This window comes from Protopterus annectens, chromosome 11.part0, assembly GCF_019279795.1.
Source record: "Protopterus annectens isolate FY-2018-M chromosome 11.part0, PAN1.0, whole genome shotgun sequence".
NCBI classification, from domain to species: Eukaryota; Metazoa; Chordata; order Ceratodontiformes; family Protopteridae; genus Protopterus; species Protopterus annectens.
The window spans coordinates 513,690,573-513,713,269 of NC_056745.1; the positions used below are offsets into that span (position 1 = coordinate 513,690,573).

Sequence of the window (22,697 nt, forward strand, 5' to 3'; positions counted from 1 at the left end):
GCATTCCTCGCCCTATATCAGGCTGTCAGTTTTAAAAAACTACAGTTATGTGTATTTGTTACATAACCTGCTCAGCTGAGTACCACTGTAATCTTCTCATATCGTTCATTTGCCTTTCCATACTTGAGCATGCTTGCTTCATTCTTTAGTGAACTACTTCACTGAACATTGTGCAACACCTTTTAGACTTCATTCTGCAGTTGTTAAGGTTCCGATTTTCTTTTCTTACAGTAGAAACCACAAGAAAAACTCAACCTCATCAATACAACATAAATGGATTGTTTGGCTACACTTAAAAAAAAAAAAAAAAAAAAAAAAAAAAGACTTAAAAAACAGCTGATACCCATAAACTTTAAGGTCCTTGCAAATTATCCTAAACAACATCAAAGCAAAGGGTAAAATGCTTACACAGACAAACCATTTAGTAAAAACTGCAATAAAGACTCATCTAAGCTAGTCTTCTCATCACTGTATAAAACCTTAAACCATATGCAGTGGAGGCCCGTGGTTCATATGCAAATTACCCCTTAAGGACATACCAGTGTTTCAGCTACATTGCTTCTGAATGCCCATGACTTTTTACTTCTTAAATCTTTATGGATACATTCAGGCCACTAAAGCCAGACCCCACTAGCTGTAGATATGCCATGTTTTGGGCTTTGTGACCTCATCAGTATAACATAAGTGAATTGTTTGGTTATACCTTAGAAACACAGGACTTGAAATCCAGCTGATGCCCATAAACATTAAGGTGCCTGCAAAATATCCCAAACAATACCCAAGTAAAGGGTAACCAGGTTACACAAAGACAAATCATTCAGTAAAAACTGCAAGAAAGACTCAAAAAGATATCTCTCTGAAATATGTATCTGATGATGTTAATCCTCATTCAGCCATTACGTGTGGGTAGTCTGTTCCGACCTCGGAACCGAGCTGGCCATCTTCCAAGCTCGTGCCAGCTACAAACTCTCACCTAGAATTCCCCTCTCCCTGTTACCTCAGATTTTGTTTGCAGCGTCGCCATTCGGTTGTGTCAAGCTACTTCTGTTGAACTAAGTACAATATTTTTCTTCATATCTAAATTCTAAGACAGCTTTTTTCACAAAAAAGTTATTAGATAGTTATCTCTTACCTTATTGCATTTAGCGACAACCTTTTTTGAATCCTTTTCTACTCTTCTTCTCTTCTTACCACAAGGTAATTCCTTTTTTTTACCATCGTTGGTAAACCCTTTCCTTCTTACCTTCGGGTATTTCGTGTACCATTGCTGGTATTTTTCTGGTTTCTCCTTCTTTCCTTCTAACCATGGCAGATAAAAAAGGTAGTCCAGGGTTTAAAAGATGTTTGGATTGTGGCCAAAAATTACCTACTTCAGATGCACATTCCCTATGTATCTACTGCTTGGGTGTGCCTCACTTAACAGTTGACCTGCTTTGCGGGATTTGTAAGAACTTCTCTAACGGGGCGTTAATTGAAAGAAAAAATAAATTAATTTGAAGGGGCTACTTATATCTCCTTTTTCAGAGGCTATTTCTGGGTTGGAGGCTTTAACCCCTCCAAGGTCCCATAAGAAAATGAGTGATGAACAAAAAAAGGCCAAGTCTCTTCCTTCGTCCCCAGCTAGGGACTCAGGAACTGAGACCTAAAAAGCTAAGCTTTCCAGTTTGGATTTGACGACTTCGGCTCCAGCGCTTTCGGTGCCTAGACCTTCAGCACTGAGGCTCTCGGCTCCATCTGCGGCTTCAGCACCGACTAGTGTGCCCCATACTGCATTGGTACCGAGGAGCTCCTCTGTTCAGACTCCCATTCTGGCACTGACTGTTCAATCGGTGCAGACTGTTACGACGTCGATGGATGTTTCAATGCCCATTCCTTTTTTGGTTCCGACAACTTACCTGGTACTGACTACTCTCTCGGTACCAACCATTCAGTTTTCATCACCGTTGTTTTAGGCTCAGGCCTTAGCACCGACAGCCACTTCGGTACCGACCTCATCGTCGGTGCAGACCATGACTTCGGTACCAATGATTTCCGCGGTGCAGACACCAGTAGTTCAGACCATTACAGCTTTGTTGTTTTCAGTGCAGACTTCCCCCATGCTGGGCACTGAGCTTGCTCTGTCCTTGGATAAACCTGACTCTCCCTCAGCCATGTCCAGGAAATCCACAACAAGCCTCTCTGAACACTGTGTTGCGTCTTGTGGATCAGTTGCTTTTGGCAAGAGGTATCCTGCCCCCAGGACCTATCCTTCCTCGGGAGGTGATCACCCTTTACCAAAGTCACCTACTTATTCTCCTCCTTCACTGCCTTTGAAGTCCCTTGATATAGCACAGTCTTTCCCCACTATGGTTCCCTTTATGGACCTCACTAAGGAACCGCAGTTGCCTTTGTGGCAGGATAGTCTTGCCACGACCCAGGATGTCAGCTGTGGCGTACGTACTTTGGTGTTTCACAGCCATTCAGGGACTCCGGGTCAGCAGGCTGAGCCACTTGGGTGAGGGGTGACCCCTACCATGGGTCCCCACCCCTCTTCAGGTGGACCGGCCTTCCAGCTAATGGAGAAGGCTCTTGCGTCGGTTGGTGATCCTGTGCTATCACTCTCCCAGCCCTTCTCTGGACCGCAATGTACACAAGCCGCTCATGCAGACACCGAGCACAAGGGCCTCAGGACATACTCTCACAGGAGACCCCTTTTGAGCAGTCTTCCCAAGCTTCTCCCTGTGAGGAAGATCGTCAAAAGAGCTCGTGCAAGAGGAAGCACATGGACTCCACAGAGGAGTTCCTTACTGAAGACAGACTTTGATGATGGGGAAGGGTCCCCTCGATCACCCTCTGAGGTATCCTTTGTTGATATCCTTGAAATTCTTAGAGAGGTGATGGCAGCCCTCTAACCCGACCTCTGAAGAGTCTGTGTTCCTGCAGGCCTTTTGTGCCTGGCCCCCTACCTGCTGGCTTACTCCACCTGCTGACGAACTTGTCCGGCTCGTCGTGCAGCATGCGTGGAAGGCTCCTGACACCATTGGAGGCCATTTCCCAGAGGCCAGATAAAATTTTGTCCCCTCCTGCTAGTGATCCCCATTGGTCCAAAGGTCTTCCTGTAGATACCTTGGTGGTGGCGGCCGCAACTAAAAAGGACCTGGTGGAAGAAGAAAGCCTGACTGTCCATCCACCCAACAGAGTCCCAGGCTCTGGACAGAATAGAGAAGCGTACCTTTGCATCAGCGACCTTTGCAGTCATGTCCCTGAACTATATGGCACATTTACCAGGCTTCAAAGAGACTTAATTTCTGAGTTCTCTGAAACTTTGGCTGGAGCTGTGTCTGGTGAGGTCCGTGACAAAGTGGCCTCTCAGCTAGCCACCATCGAATCGATATCTAACTCTTCCATGCACCTGATATCTCATGCATCAGAAGGAGCAGCGGGTTTAGGCATTGTTCTGAGACGCCATGCCTGGATGCGCTTGTGAAATTTCATGGAACTCTTCAAGGCTTCCTTTCTCAGTGCTCCCATTGAAGCCTCTTCATTTTTCAGACTCAAGGTTAAAAGCACACTGGCCAGATGTGAACAGGATGGTAAGACCCTTTCTGCTGTGGGTGTTCGTTATTCTTCCCCTCAACGGGCTTTCTCCAGAAACCAGAAGAGTGGGAAGATATAGCACAAAAAGTCTCAACGTTCTTTCCGTGACACACAGGCCGAGTTCTCCCCTAGAGGCAGAGGGGGGAAACTCACAGGGGAAGACTCCCCTTTTGGGGCAGAGGGGGTCTGCGTAACCAGGGTTCCAGGGATTCTTTCTCTGGCCAATCCTACCAGCGCTCCTGAGGAGTGGCTCAACTGCTTTCCTCTGCAAGTGGTTGGGCGTCGTTTCTCTTTGTACCCTTCTGCCTGGCTAACCATTACCACCGATTCATGGGTACAAAGGATAATAACCAGAGGTTATCATATCCCCTTCAACCTTGTTCCCTCTCCCCTAACAAGCTTACCCGATGTTCCATCCAGTCAAAGGGAAGAAGCAACATTAGAGATTTCAAAGCTGCTAAGAAAGAGTCATCCAAATAGTCCCTCCAGACCAGATAGGATCTGGATTCTACTCAAGACTATTTTTGGTGCCAAAAAAGACCAGGGACTGGAGACCAATTTTGGATCTCAGTGTATTGAACAAGTTTGTAAAGGTACAGAAATTCCAGATGGTCACAATACAGTCCATCCTTCCGCTTTTGGAAAAAGATGATTGGATGTGCCCAATAGATCTTCAAGATGCGTACTACCACATAAAAGTGGACAGACCATCAAGAAGATTCCTTCGCTTCCATGCAGGAGTCAGTCATTACCAGTTCAGAGTACTGCCCTTCGGACTCTCTACAGCCCCCAGAGTGTTCACAAAATGCATGGCAGTTGTCACAGCTCACTTGTGACTACAAGGATTCCAGGTGTTTCCATACCTAGACGACTGGCTCATCTCTGCCCCACCAGACTTCTATTTGAAGAAGCCCTGGCATACTCTCTTCTCACTGCAGAAAGGCTAGGCATAACCATAAACTGGCTAAAATCCAGTCTCACCCCATCTCAGTCCACAGAATTCATAGGGGTCATCTTGAACACAAAGAATTGCAGAGCATTCATTTTGGAGAACAGAATTATAAGGATAAAGCAGCAACTGATTCCAATCCTTTCAAGGGAGAAATCCACAGCTCATTCTGTTCTCCAGTTGTTTGGTTCCATGGCAGCCTTCATTACTATTGTCCCCCTGGCCATGTTTCACATGAGGCTTCTACAATGGCTACTGCTCACCCAATGGTATCCTTTTCATTACCCTCTTTCAACCATGATTCGGGTAACTCACAGGTGCAAGCAAGATTTAAATTGGTGGATGGTGCACAATCTGTCACAATGGTCTTGCCCCTTCTCTCCCCAATGCCCAAGGCTACAGTGCCCACGGATGCCTCCCTGATGGGGCGGGGGGGTCTATTTCAGGGACAGACAGTCCAAGGTACTTGGTCTGAAATGGAGGCCCATCTGCATATAAATGTTCTAGAGCTGAGGGCGGTGCTTCTGGTGTTGCAAGCATTCCATCCCCTGCTGCCGTTTGGGATTATTGCAATACAATCAGACAATATGGCGGTGGTCTGGTACATCAACAAACAAAGTGGAATCAAATCGTACCCACTCTGGCGAGAGGCCATGAGGATATTGCAATGGGAGATTGGCTACCAACCGCTTTCTTCTAGCAACGCACATTCCCAGGAGTTCCAACATGATAGCAGACAGACTCAGCAGGTGTTCTACAACCTCACAAGTGGCCCCCGAATCCTTTGATAGCGGCAGAGATTTTCAACTGCTGGGGTCTTCCTTGCTGCAGCCTGTTTGCGTCCCTGACCAACTACAAATGCAGCAACTATTTTGCCCTGATTCCCCCCCCGGGACAGTCACCCAGGGACGCTCTAGTCCACGATTGGCCCTCTGGTCTACTTTATGCATTTCCACCTCTCCCCCTCATTCCCCAGTTTCTGAAGAAAGCCCGCCGGTTGAAGAGCAAAGTAATCCTCATAGCAGCATATTGGCCTCATCAGATTTGGTTCCCCTTCCTTTGGCCTCACCTGCTAGATCAACCGTGGATTCTCCATCCAACCCTGGGGTTGATCTCCCATCCGCAGAATCTGATTCATCCCAATTTGAACAGCCTGAAGCTCGCAGCTTGGCTTCTGCAATTTCTTTGATTGCCAAGCAGAATGATCTTTCTTTGCTAGTACGTGACATTCTTATTGCATCTCATAAGTCTTCCACCAGAATTACATACGTCAGCCAGTGGAAAAGATTTACTATTTGGCTGAAAGAAAAACAGGTAGATCCTTTTTCAGCACTAGTGTCGATAGTACTGGAATATCTGTCTACCTCATTTCAATCCGGTCTATCTGCCTCTACCATTAGAGTTCATTTGGCCGCAATATCTAATTTTCATGATCGTGTCCAAGACTCTTCTCTTGTGTCACACAAATTATGCAAGACTTTCATAAAAGGTGTGAATCATCTAAAACACCCTCTTAGAGAACCTAAGCCGCGGTGGTGCAGTGGTAGCATTGTCGCCTCACAGCAAGAGGTTCTCCCATTCGATTCTCGGTTGGAGCGCCTTCTGTGTGGAGTCTGCATGTCCTCCCTGCGGTCGAGTGGCATTCGAAAGACATGCGTGAATGGGCATGCCTTCGTTGAAGGTTGGGCATTGGGCTGGCACCTCGGCACCGTAAAAATCGACTGCCAATCATTAGTGAACCGGAGTTCCGCTGTGGTGACCCCTAACCAGAAAAAGCCGAAAGAAAAACAACAGAGAACCTACTCAACCATGGGACCTGTCATTAGTCCTACAAGCTTTGACAATGCCACCTTTCAAACCAGCTTCTTCTTGCGACCTCAAATATTTGTCATGAGAAACCTTGTTTTTGGTCGTCTTTACTTCTGCCAGACGTATCTCTGAACTTCAAGCCTTATGCATCAAGAGACCATATTTGATTTTTCATAGCGATAGTGTCATTAAGAACTAATCCTTCCTTTCTGCCAAAAGTGATCTCTGAAATGTCCATTAATCAAACCATTGAATTGCCAGTTTTCTTCCCCAATCATTCAAACACAGAAGAGTATTGCCTGCATACCCTAGATATTCACAGGTAAATTCGCTTCTACTTGAACAGGGCTAAGGCTTCTCGTAAATGAGACCAGTTATTTTTGGCCTGTTGTGGACCTAAATTAGGATGTGCTGTTGCTAAGGTCACATTGGCTAAATGGTTAAAAGACTGCATAACCTTCATTTATAAAAACGTAATATTCCATTAACTACTACCATAAAGGCTCATTCTACAAGGTCGGTGGAAACTTCTGCTGTCTTCCATGCCAGAGCCTCTTTACATGACATTTGTGCAGCTGCAACTTGGACTAGTCCTCATACCTTCATCAATCATTACAAGTTGGATTTGGCCTCCAGAAGAAGAGCATCTTTTGGTTCTATGGTGCTCAGGAATGTCCTTCCATGAGAGCCTCCCAGGAATAAAGGTAGCTGGGGACTCTGTCCCACATGTAAGGAATGAACGATTATTAACAATATCAGATAAAGAAGTTATGTCTTACCATAACGTTCCATCTGTATTGTTGATCCTCGTTCAGTCATTACGACTCTCCTTCCTTCCCCCTCCTGTGGCTTTTAGGAGGATCTCACACTGAGGAAGGCTGTGACATTGTCCAGCCAAAACCGGTCTGTTTTTTGTTGTTTATTTAATAATAAAGTTTTTCAGGTCACAGTATGCTGGTTCCATCGTCTTGCTTTGTTTGACTCATTGGTTTGAGCCGTGCATTTGCCTCCGTGCAGGAGGTTCTTTTTGGATGTTTTAGTGGATCTCACCATCCGGTTCTGTTAGGTCATTTGACCAGTTTTGACTTCCCACTCAATCTGAGGTAACAGGGAGAGGGGAATTTTGGGTAAGACTTTAGCTCGAGAGTTTGTAGTTGGCGCGAGCTTGGAAGATGGCCACCTCGGTTCTGAGATCGGAACTGACTACCCACACGTAAGGACTGAACGAGGATCAACAGTACAGATGGAACGTTATATTAAGACATAACTTTTTTTTTTCCTTCAAACAGTACTGAATAAAACACAAACTATATTAAGCATTGTACAAGAGACAAGAATACTCCGACCTCACAATGGTTCCTAGAAATAAATATTTTTTTCAGATTTGTGTCATCCTGGACTTCCTGTCTGAGTTGAAAAACTGCTGATTTCTGGAGTATTTGATCAGTTATATTCATTCAGTTCTGCTTCAACATACATGATTCCAAACTACAGCCCTATAATCTTGTAAGGTTAATTGGTTATTTCATGCTTTAACTTGATCTATAGGTTTCTCTTTTGCAAAAAAATATGCTGCCATCCGTTTACTACAAAGTGGAAGTCCAGCTGGAATTTGTATTCGCACTTGTTTATTTGTATATTATTGGATGAGTAGAAAAAAAGGTTGTAGCACTTTTGCGCTTGTAATTGACTCAGCACAGCTCCTCGTGGTGTCCTCCAGAGTTCTACAAGCAACAGCAAGTGGAAGAGTGACTTTCTATTAATTATAAGTATTATTTTTGCCTACTTATTTCCAACTGCTTTTTCTCACCGAAAAGCGAGTTTCTTTAACTAAATAAGCTCTGCAAAGTTGTTTTTCTGCATTCCTGACCATATTGCTGAGTTTTTGCACTTTTAAAGTTTGTTTTTGCTTAGTTTAATTGGTAGGCTACACACTCAAGTGCGCTAGCCGAATTAAAGCATTTACTGTGTTTCTGTACCTAATTTCTGCTACTTTGTAAAAAAAAAAAAAAAGAAAAAGAAAAAAAAAAAATCCTTGTTTCCCACCTTTACTGAACTAGAGTAGTCCAGTCTTCAGGTATTGCTGATCTCTGGGCTGTGTCATAGTTCCTGTGTTGCCCATATCCTTATTTGGATAGGAGGAAGCTTCTTTGTTCACCAGTGGGAGTGGGGAGCTCTGAGCAGCCTATCTGTCCCTTGAGGAGTGGTTCCAGCCCAGAAACCTGTAGCTTATTGGCCGTTTTGGGCCATTTCCTATCTCTTTCTAGCCCCCTGCTTTAAAGCCCGCTTTAGTACGCTTTTGCTCTTGTAATTGACTCAGCACAGCTCCTCGTGGTGTCCTGCAGAGTTCTACAAGCAGCAGTGAGTGGAAGAGTGACTTTCTATTGATTATAAGTATTATTTTTGCCTACTTATTTCCGACTGCTTTTTCTCACCGAAAAGTGAGTTTCTTTAACTAAATAAGCTCTGCAAAGTTGTTTTCCTGCATTCCTGACTGTATTGCTGAGTTTTTGCACTTTTAAAGTTTGTTTTTGCTTAGTTTAACTGGTAGGCTACACACTCAAGTGCACTAGCCGAATTAAAGCATTTACTGTGTTTCTGTACCTAATTTCTGCTACTTTGTAAAAAAAAAAAAAAAAAAACCCTTGTTTCCCACCTTTACTGAACTAGAATAGTCAAGTCTTCAGGTATTGCTGATCTCTGGGCTGTGTCATAGTTCCTGTGTTGCCCCTATCCTTATTTGGATAGGAGGAAGCTTCTTTGTTCACCAGTGGGAGTGGGGAGCTCTGAGCAGCCTGTCTGTCCCTTGAGGAGTGGTTCCAGCCCAGAAACTTGTAGCTTATTGGCTGTTTTGGGCCAGTTCCTATCTCTTTCTAACCCCCTGCTTTAAAGCCCGCTTTAGCGCGAATTTGCGCATAGTGCAGCATCGGGCAGCGCCGCTTAATCGGGTTTAAAGTATTCCCGGCTCCACAAAGTCTACTCTTCACTTTTTCCCTTGGAACTGCTCTAACTCTCAAACTAAACACTCTATTCTCAATCTAAAACCCTGCACTTGCTCATATAAGCATTTTTTTATAAGTTAGGCACTAATAAACTAAAAAAGCACTACATCCTCATATAATCCTCTTGAGTTCCTCATCCCCTATTGGTCCTTCTGATTCAGTTACAAAGGAGTTCCTTATACTATTCTAGCATGTCGAAAGGTCAGTTGCTGGCTTCCTCTCCAGTCCAGCTGGTGAATCTGGGAATCTTGAGGCAATGTTAGAACTGCCTCATGTACACAAACAACCCTCTCCTCCTCCCAACAAGTACAAATATATGTGAGAGATGCAACCACATAGCCAAACTGAAGGCTGAGCTCTCTCGACCCAGTACTGGCGTAACCAGTCAGGAGGAGAAGGTAACTACACACACCATAAATCCAGTCTCACATAGACCTACCACAACTGCAAACCAAACACACAAAAACATACTCGGAGGCTCTAAATAAAAATCTGCCAAAGCAGCAGAGACCTCCAAAGCAGACATCCAAGCAACCACTACCCCAAAACAAATCACATGCAACACATAGTTCACAAAGTTAGTGTGCCAAACAGTCACAGCCCTTAAGGCCTAACAACATACCTGATACACTTGTAATAGGTGACTCTATAGTCAGACACACTGATGTCCCGCTCACCAGGCTGAACAAGGAAAAGGTCACAGTGAGCTGCCTGTCGGGCACTAGAATCCGCCACATAACACAAGCACTCAGGTCACTCCAAAGCAGGTACAAATATGACTCAGTCATTGTCCATGCTGGTGTGAATGACCTGAGATGTACCTCCCTGGACTACATGAAAAGAGACATAGAGGAGCTCTCTGATTATGTAGCCCAGGCCGGTATGACCCTGACCTTGAGCAGCATCTTACCCTCACCAAGAATGATGCCACAATATAAAGACAAAATGATCAATTTCAACAATTGGCTTCCGTATTGGTGTCATTCAAAGGGGATCCAGTGTCTGTCTGCTTGGGATGACATACTCGACAAGCCACGCTGCTTCGCAAGGGACGGCTTGCACCTGTCACCCCTGGGCTTTCGGATATTGGCAAAGGCTCTTGCCACCCCCATAGTGCCTTTTTTAGGCAAGGCTCAAAAGACAAACCCACCTCCTTAGACAACACAAGTAGAAAGAAACTAAGGGTAATGCTGCTCAACACCAGAAGTCTAAACCCCAAGATGCATCCTCCTCAGTATGGAGAACATCGATGTCTGTGCAGTGACAGAAACTTGGTTTAAGGCTCCCGAGAGCACCCCAGCACTACCAGGTTATACCTCATATCATGCTTTTCGGCCCCAAAACTTGGACCGAACCACAAAAGGAGGGGGAGTATACATATTCATCAAGGATACCCACACCTCCAGGTTAGTGGCATTGCACGAAGCATCAGAGACCATCCGTGTGCAACTAACAGTGGGCAAAACTGCCTTCCAGTTTGTAGCATGCTACAGACCACCCTCTCAAACTCAGGAACCCCACTCGGCCTTCCTGAAGACACTGGAGAATATGAAGGTCTCTCCAAACACCATCATATTGGGGGACTTCAACTATCCAAACATAGACTGGGAGCATTACTCAAGCCCCAACACCCTAGCCCAAAGGTTCCTAGAATTCATAAACTCAAATGCTATGGAACAACTAGTCACCACTCCCACAAGAGGGGAAAACATACTAGACCTGATCATCACAAACATGGGGACACAATGTTCCATACCAGAAGTATACCCCTCTTTGGTAAGATCAGACCATAAATTAATCTCACTGGAAATTCACATCCCGCCCCCACCCCCAGCACAGAAGACCACTGTGAAGAACTTCTCAAAAGCTGACTTCACACTTCTTAAATCCGAAGTGGAATCCTTCAAGGCCCCCGGGCCAGTGGAAACTACAGCCCAATCTGCTGAATCCTTTAATAAATGCATTCTATGGACACCTTCAGGAATGCATGGATCATGCAATCCCAAATAAAACCAAGAGCCATAAATAAGCTATACAACAGAAGGAGGAAGCTACTACATGATAGAGCAAAATCCCTAAAAGGGAAGGCATCTCTGATCAGTACTAGCAAAAAACTACATTCCCTCATAAAATCATCCAAGGCCAGCTTTGAGAGAAAAACTGCACAAGACACTAAAGATAATCATAAGGCCTTCTTTAGTTATGTTAGAAACCTGGGTGGCAACTCCCAGATATGCTCAGAGTTAGTCCATAATGACAAAAAATACACTGAACCCACAGACATTGCCAACATCCTGGCAGACAGGTTCATTGCAAACTTCTCCCCCCCCCTCCCTCCAAAAGGACAAATATCTATCCCAGCAGAGTGTTGCCTCCCTGACATCTCAGATGCCCAGGTGAGAGCCGCCCTCGCTAAAGCAAAAAACACAGCATCAATGGGACCAGACGGTGTTCCTGGCTGCGTGCTACATGAACTCCAAGAAGAACTGAACCCACACATAAGGCTGCTGTTCAATCTCAGCCTTACTACAGGATATGTACCCAAGGAATGGCGTACAGCAACAGTGGTCCCACTCCACAAAGGAGGTGCTTCTACGGACCCTGGAAACTACCATCCCATAAGCCTGACTAGCCTGGTCTGCAAAGCTATGGAAAGGATCATTATGGAACTCATAAACAAAGACATTGGGGACCTACAGACACTGGATCCTACCCAATTCGACTTTAAGGGCAGATCCTGCCTCTTGAACCTGGTTGACTTCTTTGAAACAGTCACCAAGGCCATTGATGAGGTAAGGTAGTTCACACAGTCTACCTGGACCTCGCAAACGCCTACAACACAATACCCCACTCGGGCATCATAGACAAGCTCTCCAGCTTAAATATAAACCCCTATGTCATAAGATGGGTTGCAAACTGGCTCAAGGACAGAACCCACATGGTCAGAATTGCTGGAGCCATGTCAGACTCTAAACCAGTCACAAGTGGCGTCCCACAGGGCTCAATCCTGGGACCTTTCTTATTCGGTGTATATTTTTCTGAGGTACAGGCTAATACGGGAGGACTGTGGCTGACCAACTTCGCAGATGACTGCAAACTGGGCACCATAATTGACTCTCCAGCTAACACAAGCATCCTCCAAAAGGGACTCATAGAAACGGATAACTGGTGCCAGAGCCATGGCCTTAAACTAAACGCCAAAAAGTGTATAGTCATACCCTTTGAGAAAAACAAAGTGCCCACAAATTACCACATAGGTGGTAATCCTTTAAGTATGGAAGAAGTAATTAGGGACCTAGGGACCCAAGTTGATAGTAATCTCTCCTTTGACAATCACATTGCCAAAGTGGTTAGAAAGACCTTCTATATAGCCCATCTTATCATGAAAGGATTCACATCTAGATCAAAGGAGGTCATTGTGCCCCTGTACTCATCCCTCATCAGGCCCATAATTGAGTACAATGCCCCATTTGGGATGTACCTTACCCGACACCTGCAGCAACTAGAAAGACCCCAAAAGTACCTCACCAAGAGAATCAAGGGACTCAAACAGATGCCGTATGCTGCTCGGCTAAAGAAACTCCAGCTCTACTCAGTGGCATACCGCCTACTCAGATGCGTTCTATGCCTGATGTACAAAGCCATGTCCAACCCGGAATTAATGGACATGCTCCATCTCAGAAAATCCAAATCTCTTAGAGCTACGCGATCGAGAGAATTGAACCTCAGCACAGAAATAAATAGGACATGCTGGAGGGACAGATTCATAACCCAGAGGCTCCCTTCACTCTGGAATAAAATCCCAGTCCATGTTAGGCAGAGCCCCTCACTGACTCTCTTCAAGAGGAATCTTGAGTGAATGGAAAGATCGTAGGTTCACCCCGGGGGTCACTTCTGTGTCACTGCTAGACAGAGGCACAGTAAACTAACCTTAAAAAGGGTACAGTAAACTCATTCCAAAGGGTGGCGAAAGCCAAACACACTTTGGCTAGGCTTGTAAATGCCCTAGGGCAGATAGCCTAGTATGAACCTATGAACATAACTGATGTGCAAACACTTTGCTCCCTGAAGAAAAATCATAGTCTGAAACTAAATGTATGGTGATCCTTATGAACACAGTTTTACTAACAGGATTGGAGCAGTGAGATATAATGACTGCATCCCAGCCTAATGGTGACACATTGAATGAAGGGTTAGAATGTTGTCTATGTAGAAACAAATTACAGAAGTGAAGATGAAATGACATGAGTAGCAGAGGAACACCTTCCAGAAGAAAATTTGGTGAAGTTACCCTTCTTTCAAGCGATGAACTGGATGGGAGTAGTCCACCTAACATATATAGCCTAAAGGTACAAACAGGGTTGGCAGAAAGAAATTCTTTAACTGTAGTGCAAATACATTTGTTAGATGACATAAACTGATGCTCATTGGGGTAGGATTCATGAGGAAAATGGGTCAATTTTCCATGATAATGTCTTTTTCAAGTATGTGGAGTAAGTGGAAGACAATTAGTAGTTAGTTTGAATGGTGGTGATGAGACAGAGTAAATGAAGAGCTAGGACTGATACACATGGACCATATTGAAGGAGAAATGAGGAACTTACATATTCAGGCAACCCAAATAAAGCAGAATGCATTTATTTGCTTCCTTTTGTGTAGCTTTGTTTTTCATTCACAATCTTTCACAGCCTTGCCTTATGATTAAATGAGAGAAGTTTGATGGAGAAGCAAGTCTTTACACAACTAATCTAAAGTGCTGCTGCACATAAAAAAGTCACACTTTTGCAGGGAGCAAGCTGCATCCCTACACTCCCCTTAATTATATATACTAACTCTAGGATTGCAGAAGTGTGGGAAAAGGAACATTCCCAATGTAGTAGACAGCAGTCTGACACAAATAATGCCACACTACCTATGTTGCACCAAGACAAGCATCAAGGAAAAGAAACTTTGAGGAAATGAGATCATAAAGCTGGAACCTGACCAAATTACGCTTGATGAATGGTAGAGAAAGTCTTTCAGAGATTATTCATGAGTAACAATTGGGAACAATAGATTTTTAATACATACTCTTAACAGTATTTTTTTTTTTACTGATCAGAAATGTTTCTGTGTGATGGTGTTTTACTGAAGACTTGGAACTACTTTTAGCAGTTGAGTTAGTGTTCAGAGTTGGCTGCAATCACTTTCAAACCAGTCCACTCACCAAGTTGCTAGGACACACAGCCTCTGCAACTTTGTTTGGATGGGCAGGAACCTACCAAATGGGGGATTGATCCAGGACTTGCCCCATGATGGCAGTGTGCCGTGCAGTTAGACTGGAACTGTAGGCTTGGGAGGGACTGTAGTCCGTGATGGGTCTGTTTGTAAACAACCCAGTATTACTCACTAGAAATACATCAGGGCTGGTCATTGTCCATTTAAGGGCAAATAAATGTGGGCTTGGGATGCAATGGTGCTGCCCAGAGAGGAGTGTTGGAATATTTATAGAATTGCTTTTGTTCCTAAAGGAACTGGGGGATTAGTTATCACACAGGAACAGAAGAAGCAAGTATGTGGAGCAAGATAGACTCCTAAAAAGGGGTGATTTCAGCCAAGAGTATTCTGATATTCTAATCATTATGAAAAAGGTGTAGGTGGACTGAGTACTAGAACTGTAACCAAAGACCTGTCTGTTTACATTCACCACTCACAGTTTTGATTTGAACTAATGTAGTTTCTGCACTTAGTCATTTTGCTGTTGGTTATAAGCTAATGTCATGGGTAATGTGTCAGGGCAGAAAATGTGTACCTGAGAAATGGGTCAAGTCAGGGCACCCAAAAAAGGAAAAGTATGTTCTGTAAGAGTCGGAAAAAAATGCTAAGATATAAAATGGGTCGAATGGCTTTTTTGTAAATATAAAATAAGTTTTAGACAGTGCACCACCTGCTTAACTTAATTCATTAATTGCTAATGTTCTGGTGTAGTCATAATCTACTACTAGAACAGAAGGTGTTTTCCATCACACCTGTACATTTTTTGTGCATTCACCAGCAAATGGCATGAACTTGCTTTCTAAGATAACTGCAGTGAATGCTCACATGGAGTGTTAATTATTTTAATACCAGTTCTTTTCTGGAAATACTTAACACTTGTGAATAACTAATGGAATTTGCTGTATTTGAGAAGGGGTATTTCATGAAAAAACATTTTTTATTCATTGTTAACCATGTAAACATACTAGGCACAAGTTTCTTTACGAGAGTGATCAAGAAGCACTGTCTGGGTAAATGACTTACTCGGGGTCAGAAACAGGCAAATGGGGGCCCAAAAAGTAGCACTTAGATGAATGTGATGAGTGGTTTTACCAAATAAAGTAGTGTACAAACCATCCCACTCAACTAGCTAGAGTTCAGAGAATTCTCATCTAGCTAAATGGTTAGCTATTTTCAGGTTTTCTGCTACCTTGTCTAATTTGTGACAGACAAATGTTGACAAATGGATCAGTCCAAGGGATAGACATGTGTAAGTATTAGCAAGAGGAAATAGTATGCACATAGCATGAAAAATATTCACTTATTTTTTTAATCAACAGATGGCAAACTTATGCGATACAGCATGTCTCCTGATGATGATGTGTTCAAATACCTTGCAAAAATATACTCTTATAATCATGCCACCATGTCTAAAGGTAATGTTTGTAGCAATTCTCTACCTTTCAAGGATGGAATTATAAACGGATACAGCTGGTACCCAGTGGAAGGTAAACATTAATGTATGAATATCATAGTTTATATTTTTTTTACTGTTAATGTTGGCCTCATTCTAAAAACAACTTTTGAACTGTACTGAATGCTATATCATATCACTTAATTTGTAAAGACAAAAACTAGAGTGAGTTCAGATTTCTGCCAGGGGCAAACTGTATAAAACACAGAACACACAATAAGGATAACAGACCTGTTGTATGCGTACTGCTGAACAACCAAGATATAGTTACAACTTCATGTAATGTAAGAACTTTCTTTGAATAGCATGCATCTTTTGTTGATTCAATGCTTTTGTATGGCAGTGTGGATTTTGATGTAATAAATGCTGAAAATCCGGTTGATTCTGTTTTATGTAATTAAGGATTTCAAACTGCTGTATGTTTTAATGCTGAATGTAAAATGGATACCACCATGAACATGAATCTCTTGAAGGTTTGAAAAATAGACAATTCACCTCAAGGCTAAAGTTATAGCGGTGAATTATTTGACATCCATTGTAAAAATACATAATAAAAACTGGTTATGATTGGAAACCTGGTCATGATGTTTTTCAGTACATGGGCAGTTTAATTCAGCTGTGTGATACTACCCCTTTAAAACATAGATGATGTGTCATCGCAAGGTGTGTGACAGCTTTTAAGGCTGTTGCTCAATTACAAGTGAGCTTCTCTTCTGTTTTTGTGTGGCAGTGCAAGGAATTTTAACAAACTTCAAAGCTATTATTTGACTTCCAGTGCTGTTCTCTTGTGTTTGTCATGTGTGTGACAGACTGAGTTGTTTTAAAAGCTTTTAAAGTTATTAGTTGGGTTCTGTTACTATTCCACAATGAAGGCTTTCTTTTTTGCAATGTGAAGTTCACCTGACAGTGAGGATCATATGCAAGAACCTTAGTATATTGAGCTTGCTAATGCTAGGTTTTACATAACTTGGATTCATCAAGATTTTTGTCTTATTCCAACATAATCAGGTGTTTCATGTATTTCAAAAATATATGAAGATCTCCATGTGCAGTTTTGTTAACTAAGAGGACTGATTTATAAATCCAGTAACTATAAAAGAGTTTTAGGGATGTAGTTTTGCTAGTTGTGATACTTCTGGAGTTATATATCTATTTGTAACATGGACACATATTCCCATGTTTGCAAAATTAGCAACATTTAAATTCTGGTTTAAAAGCCTGTGTTTGTGCTTGTTTCCCACCTTTCTTGTAACTAGTCTAGTCCAGATACAGATTTGCTGTATCCAAGACTGTAAGCTTCTAAGCGGTGCCAAAAAGTCTGCTCTTCAATTTTTGCCTTAGATCTGCTAGTTCTCTCCTCTCCTGCACTTTTACTAGTTTTAGTCTAGCACTTTATCAGACTTCTTGTAGCAATTATTGTAGCACACAAGTGCTACCAGCACTAAACGTTCTACAATGAAACAGCTCCAGTACTTATTATTAATGCCCACCCCTCCAGGCATGTCTAAAGGTCAGTTCCCTGTGCTTTCTCCTATTAACCTGGTGAACTTGGGCATCCTGAGGCAATGTAGCAACTGCCTCATGTACACTGACAACCCTCTCCTCTTACCTCCAAACACTCAGACTTGCGAGAGATGCACTTATGTATCCAAATTGGAAGCCATGCCCTCTCCAGCCAAGACTGGAATAGCTGGTCAAGAGGAGAAGGTCAACACCAGCACAGCCTTCACATAAAAACACAAACCACACACCCACCTTCGCAGAGGCTCTCATTAAAAATCTAGCCAAACAGCAGAGGCCTCCAAGACAGAAACGCACTCGACCACCACAACACTAATCATGAGACACATAACTTTCCTAAACAGTGTGCCACTCAACCAAAGCCCCTAAGGCAAAACAGCATGCCCAACATACTAGACTCAATAGTGAGGCACACTGATGTCCCACTCACTAGGTTGAATAAGGAGAAAGTAACAGTCAGCTGCCTGTCAGGTGCCAGGATCCACCACATAACGCATGCACTCAGGTCCCTCAACAACAGGTACAAATATGACTCTGCCATTGTACATATGGGTGTGAATGACCTGAGACGTACCTCCCTGGACTACATGAAAAGAGACATGGAGGAGCTCTCGGATTATGTAGCCCAGGCGGTATGACCCTAGCCCTGAGCAGCATCCTGCCATTACCCAGAATGATACCACAGTACAAGCAGAAAATGATTGATTTCAACAATTGGCTAAGTTTCTGGTGTCATTCCAAGGGGATCCAGTATTTGTCTGCTTGGGATGACATGATGGACAGACCTCGATGCTTTGCCAAAGATGGCCTGCATCTCTCACCCCTGGGCTTCTGGATACTGGCCAAGGCTCTTGCCACCCCCATAGTGCCTTTTTTAGGCTGTATTTTAAAGGCCAAATTACCACAGTAACAGCTACAAACAAATGCAATCTGAGAGTCATGCTGCTCAATGTTAGAAGTCTAAATCTCAAAATGCACTCGCTCAAAGCACTCCTTAACATGGAGCACATTGACATTTGTGCTGTAACAGAGACCTGGTTCATAGCAGCAGAAAGCATCCCTGCACTACCAGGCTACAACTCATTCCACACCTTTTGGCCCCAGAACTTGGACCAAAGCTCCAAAGGCAGTGGTGTTTCCATATTCATAAAGGATGTGCAAACATCCAGACTGGTAACCCAACATAAAACATCAGAAATACTTCAGGTGTAGCTAACATTGGGTAAGACGGCGATTCATGTTGTAGCCTGTTGTAGGTCCCCAACCATGTCCCAAGACTCGCACTCCATGTTCCTAAGAACCCTGGAGAATATTAGGGTCCAACCTAGCACACTCATACTGGGAGACTTCAACTACCCCACTAAAGGTAGCACCATCCTTGACCTTGTCATTACTAACATGGGCGACTGTTGCTGTACACCAGTAGTCAACTCCTCCCTGGTTAGATCCGACCACAAACTAGTCATCTTGGAAATCCACATCCCCCCTCACCAGCAAAGGTAACTACCATGAAAAACTTCTCCAAAGCTAACTTTGAGCTCCTAAAAACAGAGGTGGCTAACTTCACGGCACCCACACAAATGGAGAATAGTTGCATGACCGAATCATACACCAGTGCACTGTACAAACACATACACAAATGCATGGATCTCGCCATACCCAATAGAACCAAGACATTCTCCAAAAAAAGGAAGCCAGTCTGGTGGGCCCTTGTCATAAGCAACCACTACAACAGAAGGACGAAACTGATGCACAGTAAGGTGAAGTTCCAAGACTGGAAAAACTCCCTTATCAGCCTCAACAAAAAGTTGAGATACCTCATCAAATCCTCTAAAGCCAGCTATGAAAACAGAATTGCAGCTGATAGTAAAGACAACCACAAGGCCTTCTAAAGTTATGTAAAGAATCTCCATGGCAATACCCAGATTTGCTCTGAGCTACTGCACAATGGTACCTCCTATACCGAGCCAACAGATATTGCCAATATAGTGGCCGACAGATTCAGTGCCAACATTACCCCCCCCCAAAGGACCAATCACAATACCAGTAGATTGCCAGGCACCCAGTATTACTGCTGCACAGGTTAAAACAACACTGTCCAAGGCCAAGAATACAGTTTCTGTGGGACCTGATCATATCCCTGGCTGTGTGTGTTTTACATGAACTACAGAGTGAACTGGCACCACACCTGTGTGCCCTGTTCCAACCACAGCCTCACCTCAGATGTTGTCCCTGCTGAATGGCGCATTGCTACAGTCATCCCTCTCCACAAAGGAAGAGCAACTACAGACTTTGGGAACTATCGGCCCATTAGCCTGACGAGTCTGATATGCAAAGCTATGGAACGCATCATCATGGACCTAATAAACAAGGATATAGTGAATCTCCAAACTCTGGATCTCACACAGGTTGATTTAGTGAGGGGTAGATCATGCCTGCTCAACCTGGTGGACTTCGAGTCAATCACCAGAGCTATGGATGAAGGCAAGGTGGTTCATACAGCCTACCTGGATCTGGCCAAGGCCTTTGACACCATTCCTCTCTCAGGAATCATAGAAAAACTCACTAAACTAGGCATCAACCCTTATATTACTAGGTGGGCTGCAAACTGGCTCACAGATAGAACCCGCAGTGTGAAAGTAGCTGACTCCAAGTCAGACTGCCAACCAGTCACAAGTGGAGTCCCACAGGGTTCTGTCTTGGGTCCTGTCCTGTTTGGTATCTACTTCTCTGAAGTTCAGGCCAACACGAAGGGAATCTGGCTGACAATTTTCGCTGACGATTGCAAGTTGGGAGCTATTACTAACTCCACAAGTGATGTTGACATCCTGCAAAAAGGCCTCACTGAGACCAATGACTAGTGTCAGAACCATGGCCTTAAGCTCAATACCAGAAAATGTGTCGTCATCCCTTTTGAGAAAAAATCGGTTCCCGTGAATTACCACCTCGGTGGTAGTCCACTGAATACAGAAGGCGTTATAAGAGGTCTGGGAACACAGGTTGAAGGCAACCTCTCTTTTGACCACCACATTGCCATTGTGGTCAGAAAGTCCTATGTGGCACATCTAATTACTTAAGGGTTTTGCATTCAGGAAGAAAGAGGTCATTGTCTTCCAGTATTCTTCCCTCATTAGGCCAATTATCAAGTACAATGCCCCATTTGGCATGGACCTCACTAGACACCTGCAACAACTGGAGAGGCTGAAAATGTACCTCACAAAGATTATCCTAGACCTTAATTAGTTGTCCTATATGGCACACTCAAACTCCAACTATTCTCTGTCTCATATCGCCTACGTAGGGACGATCTCTGCTTGATTTACAAAGCCACGTCTGACCCAGCTCTGTTAGAAATGCTACATCTAAAGAAATCCCAATCCCTCCACACCACACACTCCGGAGACCTCCACCTCATTACCACAATCAACAGAACATGCTAGAGGGACAGGTTCATAAGCCAGAGACTGCCCATGCTATGGAATAGACTTCCCATACACGTCAAACAGAGCACCTCACTGGCTCTCCAACAGAAATCTTGATGAGTGGATGGGAAATAGAAAATTCACCCCGGGGATCACTCCAGTGGATGTACTCGACAGAGGCACTGGGAACTAATGATGGGTGACACTATACCAGGGTAATCCTATTGGCTAGGCTTGTAAAGGCTCCGAGGCCATTAGCCTAGTACACACCTATGAACCTATGGAGGAGCATAAGCATGCCTTAAAGAAAAATCATAATACAAATGAACTTGTGAACTTTCAAGCCCAAAACAGGAGGAAAAATGTTTTTACTTATGAGGTGTTTACTTTACTGCAGTAGTAAATGTGACTGTCTGCTGGGATTCATTTGGTAAAAGAGTTGAATAAAAAATCTCCTTTTAGGCTAGGTAGACCAATAAATTCTTTCCTATAACCAAATACTTTTGACTTTTTGTACCTTGTTTTAATTTAGAATAATTGCATTATACTCATGCCCAACTGATATTACTGACGGTGTGTGCTTGCGCGCATGTGTGCGTGTATAAATCTTTGATACTATGTGAATATTATAGGACATGCATGCTGTTATATTAGATCAATAAAAGGCTTTTAATAATGTTGAGCATGAGATTTTATGGAACGTAGATAAATTAGGAGTGTAAAAACTGTTTGGAAGAGGGTTTGTGCAGTAAGAAAAAGGGAAGAGTGTTAATTAATGGATGCTTGGTAAGATTCTTGCATGTAAATAGGTGTATTCATCAAGGATGTCCTTGAATCTGCTTTGATATGTGGCATATGTGGATAGAACACAATTACCAAAAGTTGTGGATAATGCAGGTGGCTTGTGTTTATTGGTTAAAAGTCAAGATGATTTGGTGAGACTAATGACAGTGTATGACAAATGGGAAAGAACGGGAGAGATTGGGATAAATAAAGAGAAGTATGAAATCTTAATTGTGGAAGTAAGGACAAAAGCTTGAGTGAGCGAAGGTATTGAATTTAAGCTTAATTCTAAGAGAATTTAGGGGTGGGGTTTAGTTCTGGAAGGTTTACAAAATATAACTGGGGAATGAAGATAAAAAAATGGGCTGAAATTGTGATTCAACAGTGGGGGTAGACATCATACAAGGTGAAAAGTTTTTTAATTAAAAGATTTTAGTTCCCATTTTTGTATGTGGCAAGTGTTATGCCCATCACATTTAGAAGTCAGGCTGTTGTATTTTTTCATGGCATTATGGGATTTGATATTAAATCCAGTGAATTGGGATGTAATATAAAATTCAGTGAAAGAAGGCTGGTTTGAGGGTTATTCGGCAGTGTGAATACAATGGTGTTTTTTATCTTTCATGGAATTAAATGACTGGAAGACTGGGATGTTTCAAAATGGAAAGCAGTTGATAGTAAGGGATAGGTGATAAAATTCTGGGTGAAGCTTTAAGATGAAAGTGAAGGAAGTGAGAGAGAGAGAGGAAAAGCTTTATGAATGAGGTATGTAAAGTGTGTGTGTGTGTGTTCTGGTAGCATGAAATAAGAAATCTGTGGAACTAATATTAACTATGAAAGAAGTGATAAATGAGGTGTACATGTAGGATGTGAACTGGATGGTTGTTTAAGAAAGAATCTCAGGAAAGGCTATTCTCAAATGCCAG

The 22,697-nt window shown here is 43.2% G+C and overlaps 1 protein-coding gene across 1 annotated transcript in view; it reads left to right on the top strand.

The window, feature by feature from the left end:
- The window catches only part of CPM (carboxypeptidase M), a 767,990-nt gene that overhangs the window by 373,589 nt on the left and 371,704 nt on the right, over positions 1–22,697 (top strand). The window contains exon 4 of the mRNA XM_044087221.1: positions 15,912–16,079. Within this exon, the coding sequence (XP_043943156.1) occupies positions 15,912–16,079 (168 nt within the window). The remainder of the gene's footprint in view (positions 1–15,911; positions 16,080–22,697) is intronic.